The sequence below is a fragment of the Triturus cristatus genome, chromosome 6 (genome assembly GCF_964204655.1).
Source record: "Triturus cristatus chromosome 6, aTriCri1.1, whole genome shotgun sequence".
Classification (NCBI taxonomy): domain Eukaryota; kingdom Metazoa; phylum Chordata; class Amphibia; order Caudata; family Salamandridae; genus Triturus; species Triturus cristatus.
The window spans coordinates 1,874,565,395-1,874,573,183 of NC_140589.1; the positions used below are offsets into that span (position 1 = coordinate 1,874,565,395).

Below are 7,789 nucleotides of genomic sequence, written 5' to 3' on the forward strand. Positions count from 1 at the left end.
AAGTGAAGGAGGGTATACTCTCTGCTCCGTACTTGTACAACTTTGAACACAACTGCAGGACCTTTCTTCCTACAGATGCTAGTGGGAAGGGATTAGGGGCTACACTCTCGCAAGTTATTGAGGGCAAAGAAAGAATTGTTGCGTTTGCATCACGGTCCCTCACCAAAGCAGAGAAGAACTATTCAGTGGTGGAAAGAGAAGCGTTGGCTTGTTTTGGGGGGTGAAACATTTCAAATACTTTCTGTGGGGAATTCAATTTTGTGTACATACTGGTCATAAACCCTTGGTCTTCATGTTTAACCCGAAGAATAACTCGTGCAACACTCCCCGCATAGCTAAGTGGTTACTAGGCTTAGAGGGTTTCTGTTTCACAATCAAATATGTTCCTGGTATTTAAAATTCAGCTGCAGATTTCTTGTCCAGAAGTCCTATTGACAAGGAGGAACAGTTCGACACTCCTGAGTACCCAATCTTCCAACTCAATCTAGATACCATCACTACACAAGAGTGGCTAGATTCTGTAGACTCAGACAACATTATGACACAAGTCATTTCTTACACGGTACAGGGTTGGCCAGATTCTCCTGATCAAATGAGCGAGGATTTAAAAAGGTTCTGGGAGATACGTTTTCAGCTTAACTTAGATCAAGGCGTTCTATTCAGATCTGATTAAATAGTTCCACCAGAGTCTATTAGGTGTAAAATAATTGACCTGGTGCACGAGGGCCACTTGGGTAGGAGCTTAACGAAGGCAAGGTTACGTGAGAGGTATTGGTTCCCCAAAATGGACTCTTTGGTGGAGACAAAGGTAAAAAATTGTGTTACATGTTCCAACAGTGACAAAACTAGAGTAACCAGGAAATCCCCTATATCCCCGGTAGCGATACCAGATAAACCTTGGGAGAAGATCGCATTGGACATCATAGGTCCTCTCAATTTCAAAGGGGTGGGGAAACAGTTCGCACTAGTCTTAGTTGACTTCCACTCTCACTGGACCGTAGTCAGAATGGTCTACCAAGAAACGACCGCATCTGTAATTCAATTTCTCAAAGACACATTTACCCAGGAAGGCAAACCATCCTCCATGATCACTGATAATGGAGTGCAATTTACATCCCACGCCATGACAGAATTCCTAAGTAGACTTAACATATCACATTTTAGAACGGCACTATACTGTCCTAGGGCAAATGGGTTAGTGGAAAGTATGAACCGCATCGTCAAAGGTTGCATACAATTGGCGGTGATAAACAGAATACCCACTGAACAAGCGTTGCAGGAAATGTTGTGGGCATATCACACCACTCCTAATTCAGTTACTGGGGTGTCTCCTTTTTCAGCTTTGAGAGGAAGGAGACCGAGCACAAAATTGTTCCCAAATTGGTTAGGAGGGGGATCCCACATCACAACGGACAGGCAAGACTTCAGGGCCAAAATTGATGCACACCAAGCTAAGTACAAAACTCAGTATGACACTAAACATGGAACCAAAGTTCCACAGTGGAAAGTGGGAGACTGGATATGCATCAAGATGCCAAGAAGTAGTGGTGCGGAAACTAAGTTTTCAGAACCATTGCGCATCACAGCTGTAAGAAACAACACAGCCATTTTAGACAATGATCAAATGTGGGGCATGGACAGGCTAGTTAGATATCAAAGCTCGCACAGCCTGTCTTATGACCATGCAGCAGCAACATCAAACCAAGACACCAATGATCTACCTGTTACACGAAGAACATGCAGAACCCCAGGTTGGCACAAAGATTTTGTTAAGTACAAGTAATGATTATCACTTCGTGTTAAGTTTTGTGTTTCACTGTTTGTCATTTGCATTAGGGGGAAGATGTGTTACAATTACACTTGGTACGTTCCACCTGTCACCCCTCCAGATGTTGGTTGGTCCCTAGTCCCTGGAGGAGAGATTAGAATGTTGAGTGAGGAACTTGAGAAATGCTGGTGGAGAGAGGAGCAGTAATAAAGGATTCTACATTTACCTGTTGGAGTTATCGTTTTGTATCACATTTTTTTCCATTTCTAGGTTTTCTTTTACTATTCATTGTTACAAGGTGTTATTATACCAAATTGCGAGAAGTAGCAGATGTGACATCACACAACATTTAAGATTGTACCCTTTTTCCTGCCTGTGGGTGAGGAGTAACCAAGGGACAAGGAATTGGAGAGCAAACCAATTGAAATAAATAGAGGACAAATATTACAAGGATTTCAAAAGCAGAATTATTGACATATGTCAATAGATCAGTGTCCGAAAGAGTAAACTGGAATGGGAATGCCCCAGCTCACTCTTAGCTCTGAAAGGACTGTCACCCTAGACTCCAAATAGTGCCAGCTGCTCTGAGTAGTGAGCACTGCAGATATAGACAGATTCCAATGCAGCCTCCTGCTTCTGTGGTGCTTCTGTTTTAGTCCTATTGCTCCAGTTTTCAGCATGCAACATCCATGAATAGAACATGCCGCTTGTTGCTCTCTATGGGCCATATTTATGAGCCCCTTGTGCTGCTGGAGCGCCACATTTTGTATTGCTACGGCGATGCAAACTATAAAATCATATTTATGAGGTCCTCATAGATATGGAGTAAGTCAAGGCAGAGCTAAGCTGGCGTTCCATGGGTGTTACAGTTGCTGTTCCCCTGCAGCATCCATAGATTTTGATGCTCCCCCAAATTTTAAAAAAACATGTAAACGTGGGGATGTGTAAAAACCTTATGCCTCCCCAGGGAGGTGCAACAAGGAGATATAACTTTATTTCTCCTAGTTCTTTCTTCTTTCCATGTGTTCTGCATTTGGAAGCACACATAGATGAGGAAAAAGTCTCCCAGGATTGTTTTTGTTCCCCTTCCCACACAAAATCTATCTGCCCACAACTCAGGCCCCCTTGCACAATGGTGCAAGGGTGCTGTTATTGGCACTAGTCTGATGAAATGGTACCAGTGCAGAGGGAAGGGACAGGAATGCACCATATTGGATAAAGACTGTCCATTCCTGCCCTTTCGCTTTGACGTAGGGCAGCACTGCAAGATGACTTGCCGAACTGCCCTACATCAAACCCCCATAAAGGAGGCCCTATGTACTTATCAGTTTTGATGTGTGAGGTTGTAAGTTGGACTGGGCAGAAAGCCATTGCAGAGCTGCATAATCATTAATAGTAGTCTACTCACTTGATGCCCACCAGGAATGCCCAAATGGTCAGACTGTCCCTATCTGTTTTATGTTCCTGTCATATGAACCCTTCTAATAGTCGGAGGAGGCAGTCCTGGCCAGGCCAGCATTTCACCGCAGTTTCAAAACTTACTTGATGTGCAGGGCTGGGCAGGCAGAGTAATACATTCTGTTGGTTTCTCTGTGTGTGGCCATTGACTGCGTCGTTTGCGATCTGCGCTGTCTCCCTAAGCAAAAGCACACAGAAATCCCCCACTATTGATATTGCAGAGTTCTGTAGTTCTAATTAAGTTAGGAAGATCCAGCCAACTAGTTTGACAAAAGGGCAAACTATTAAATCACTTTAAAGCCCAACATGCACTGGAAACAAAGTAATACAAATTACTTCACCTCAACTTGTTTAATTCACCTGGAAGAAGCTTTACTGTGCCCTCTCCCCAGTCCAACAATCACATTCCGGTCCTGACCAATGGCATTGTTTGCTCGGAGGCAAAGGAGGAGAAAGAGATCAGAAACCAACCCACTCCTTCATTATCTCCTTCGTTATTATCTCCTTTGTTATTAGTTCAATGGCAGTGTTTTATTCCCACACTGGGCCATGTAAACAAAACACTTGAAAATGAAAACCCACCACACCCCCCAGTTTGTCGTCACAGGTCTGGCTTATGGCTCTAGAGGCAGGTGTTGTGTCCTGCTGGACACAGTCTAGTGTTTTTGCCAACCTCTCCCCCGAGGGCTCACTCATAGACCCACCCCCAACCCGTCCAACAAAGGCATCACCAGACAGGGGACCATGCCAATATAAGAGCCCGAGTGCACGTGCTCGGGGGCCAGTTTGAATACCCTCTTGACTGTGTCTATGTCAATCATTTATCAGCATGTAGGCCTAGGGCCCACAATACAACATTAGTGACAAGCGGGAAATTGATAGCAGCATCGGTGTTTGGCCGGAGTGCAAAGCTCACCCCCTGAGCCTACTGCCAGCTTGTAAGCTGCTGATACATGGTGAGGAGAAGACCAACCCTGTCCATGAGAAGGGTGCCTGCAGTGATGAGGAAGTTGGCAGAAGGCATATGAAGACAGCATGACAAGGCTCCTTGTAACTCCCTATGAATGGAGCAAAGTGGGGCTGCTCTGAGATACAGTGAAAAAACAACAGTGGATGGACAGAATGCAGAACAATGTCATACATTCACCCTAGTACAGAGATCTGGGCCTAAATCCATCATTTTTTTGCTCACCATGCCATTCCAGTTTGAACCCAGCCATATGCAAATCAGTCTTGACTCTGTGCCTCATGGGAACAGTCCAGCCCGAACTGCCAAGCCACGTCCTCCCTGGACTGAAAGCAAGCATCCTAGGACCGGTTTCGGGGTTTCACCCCTCTTCAGCCAGGATAGCTTGATTCCAGTGGCATGGAGAGCACAGGACTCACGTCTGAGCATACCCGTCCCACTCGGGGTGACAAATGCAAAAACAACAGTTGATGGACAGAATGCAGAACAATGTCATACATTCACCCGAGTACAGAGATCTGGGCCTAAATCCATCGTTTTTTTGCTCACCATGCCATTCCAGTTTGAACCCAGCCACATGCAAATCAGTCTTGACCCTGTGCCTCATGGGAACAGTCCAGCCCGAACTGCCAATCCAGGTCCTCCCTGGACTGGAACCAAGCATCCTAGGACCAGTTTCGGGGTTTCACCCCTCTTCAGCCAGGATAGCTTGATTCCAGTGGCATGGAGAGCACAGGACTCACGTCTGAGCAACAGAGATACAGTTAAGCACATCAGACCGCCTGGATAAGAATACACCGGTGGGAAACAGTTACAGTGACCACAGCTGTGCCTGAGGGCGAGAACAGGGCAGTGCAACAAGGTAGGGACATGGCAGAAAAGAGAAGGTCGCCTAGGCCCCATAACATGTGGATGGTCCAGTGCATGCCCAGGTTCCAGCCTGCAGAGATGCCCACAAGCTGCCCCACAAGCTGTCCCAGTACAGAAGCAGAGAAGCTTCTTTATGCCATGATGGCGTGACACAGCTGAGCCACAGCCGGCATTAGTGGTGTCGCACGTTGTGTCCCTCAGAAAGCGCCAGTGCCACAGTAGAAGACCAGTGCACCCCTGAGGCATCCCTGCTGCCTCGATAACAGTGTATGGAGGCTGGTCTCCCTCCAACACTGACCTAGCAGTGCCCTGGTGAATAAGGCAATGATGCGGTCATAAGCAGCTGATCGCTACACCCCGCTAGTAGGAGTGACAGTGGTGATGTCTGCTTTTCATCTTTTTCCTTTCCCCCATGGTGGGAGGTCACCACCCCTCACGTCCTTTAATAGCAACCGCCCATGACAGTAAATAGAACTGGGTATAAATCCATTACTGTTAATAGTAGTCTACTTGCTAGTAGCCCACCAGGAATATGTGTAAGCCCAAATCATAAGACTATCCCTCTCTGCTTTGATCAGTTGCCACTCTTGGTCCAAGTTGTTCCAGAGTCCATGTGAGACAATGATCTGCCATCCCACCTTGATCTCTTAATTCTGGTAGTACACATCAACAAATTCGACCCTGATCTGAGACAGCGGCGGGGTGAATAGGGGGGGGGATCACATTCCGTAGCAAAACTGGGCCTCTACCATGCATGGCTCTGTGTGCCAGGCAGAGGAATTTTAATTTGATCCCGTCTGCACGTGGAGCCAGTGCAGCTCTCTCAAGGGCGCTCTGACTGAGTGGTTCCTAGGTATCTTGAGAAGCAGTCTAGCTGCCGCATTCTTAACAAACTGTAGCCTATTGGTGATGTATTTAGGTGACCCAAGGTATAGCGAGTTGCCATAATCGAGTCTCGAGACCACCAAGGCTTGTACCACCATCCTTCTTGAGTTCTCTGGGATTTGGCTCAGAATTTTCCTGATCATCCGGAGGATACCAAAACATATACCCACCAATTAATTTTTTAATTGTTTAATTACATTCTACAGTAATCCATGATGTACACTCAGTGATGATGCAAGTTAAATGTAATTTGCAATTATGTTTCACCTTTTTTATTTTGACCCTGTATAATCTGCGGTCATCAGTGATTTATCCCTGACCAACTCATAATGTAGCCTAAGTGATTATTTCACAATCCTACTACTTATTTTCAATCACGCATCTTCTGAATGGCTGCTGAACAAAAGTATGATGTGAATTCCAAATGTGCCCCTAAGAAAACATTCTTCAGAGCCATCTTCACATCCTTATTTCGTAGACTGTAGATAACGGGGTTGAGCATTGGTGGAGTCACAGTGTAAAATACAGAGATCACTTTATCCAAATTTCCAGAGTTTTTAGACACTGGTCTCATATACATGTAGATGGTGGTGCTGTAAAATATGGTGACAACGATCAGATGGGAGGAGCATGTGGAGAACGTTTTTAATCTGGCTTCGGAGGAGCGGATTCTCATAACTGTGATAATGATTCGGATGTAGGAGATTGCAGTGAAGAGGCTTGGTATCAAAAGTATAAAGATTCCTAAACAGAAGAATATCATCTCTGTGTCGTGGGTGTCCACACATGCCATCTTCAGAAGAGCAGGGGACTCACAAATAAAGTGATTAATTTTAGACTCACATACTGGCAGCCGTAGTGTAAGAAATGTGACTAAGAATGACATCACACTGCCAGATAACCAGCAGCAGGAGACTAATGTCAAACAAATAGATAAGCGCATGATGACTGTATAGTGCAGGGGAAATGTGATGGCTACATAACGATCATATGCCATGATTGCAAGGAGCACACATTCTGTAACCCCGAAGAACGCTGCAGTGTACATCTGAGCTGCACAGCCAGTGAAGCTGATTCTAGTCCTACCAAGAAGCTGAGCCAACATGTTTGGAATAATCACAGTTGCAAAGCAAACGTCCACGAAGGAAAGTTGTCCTAGGAAGAAGTACATAGGAGTATGAAGTTGAATGTCACTAATGCAAGCTGTGATAAGGCACATATTTCCAATTAGAGTCAACATGTATATATTCAAGAATACCACAAAGAGAAAAATCTTCACTGTCGGATCCTTGGATAGGCCAATGAGTAGGAACTCCGTAATCAAGCTTCCATTTTCCATTTTCAAGGACTCCACTTTCATATCAGCTATAGTAAAAGAAGACAAAACGGTATTAAATACATTGTCCATAACGGTAGTATTTGATCAGATAGATGCAAACAGTGGATACACATCTTGTCAACACCCACACCACACACTCTTTAACTTGCACTTACTGCAGTACTACATTCTTCATGCTCCAGACATAACAAACCTCATCACTTACCGCAACATCAATGCACTTTTCATCATTGAAACATGGATCATCCCAATGTCCTTGAACATCCTATTCATCCTTGGTCACACAGGTTACATCATGCAAGATGTTAAGTTCCAGAATCTGCATGGATCCACACATTTCTAGCCACCCAACAGTTCCACATGTCTCCTGATAAAAGTGGTACACCACTTGTGTGGGTTGGGACTAACGCCCATAAATGGACAGTGCCTAAAACACAACATGGACACATCACAATTTTTCACTCAAAACCAACCCTCTTTTCCAATTTGGGCAGCTGTAAAT

The 7,789-nt window shown here is 45.0% G+C and overlaps 1 protein-coding gene across 1 annotated transcript; it reads right to left on the minus strand.

The window, feature by feature from the left end:
• Window positions 1–970: 970 nt before the first annotated feature.
• On the minus strand, window positions 971–7,308 carry LOC146822256 (olfactory receptor 2D2-like). Its single transcript, XM_085609996.1, has 2 exons — window positions 6,392–7,308; window positions 971–1,070 (listed from the first exon to the last, which is right to left on the minus strand). Exons 1-2 carry the CDS (start codon window positions 7,306–7,308, stop codon window positions 971–973), a joined length of 1,017 nt encoding a protein of 338 aa, XP_085466122.1.
• Between the last annotated feature and the right edge of the window lie 481 nt (window positions 7,309–7,789).

What these genes read in the sequence shown, in the direction of transcription:
- LOC146822256 (XM_085609996.1), bottom strand. Translation starts at nt 7,308, where the DNA reads ATGAAAGTGGAGTCCTTGAAAATGGAAAATGGAAGCTTGATTACGGAG. An exon ending in GTGAAGATGGCTCTGAAGAA is followed by an intron (nt 1,071 to 6,391) that starts TGTTTTCTTAGG and finishes AGGATGGTTTGC; the next exon opens with CTTCCTGGGTAAATGTGTCT.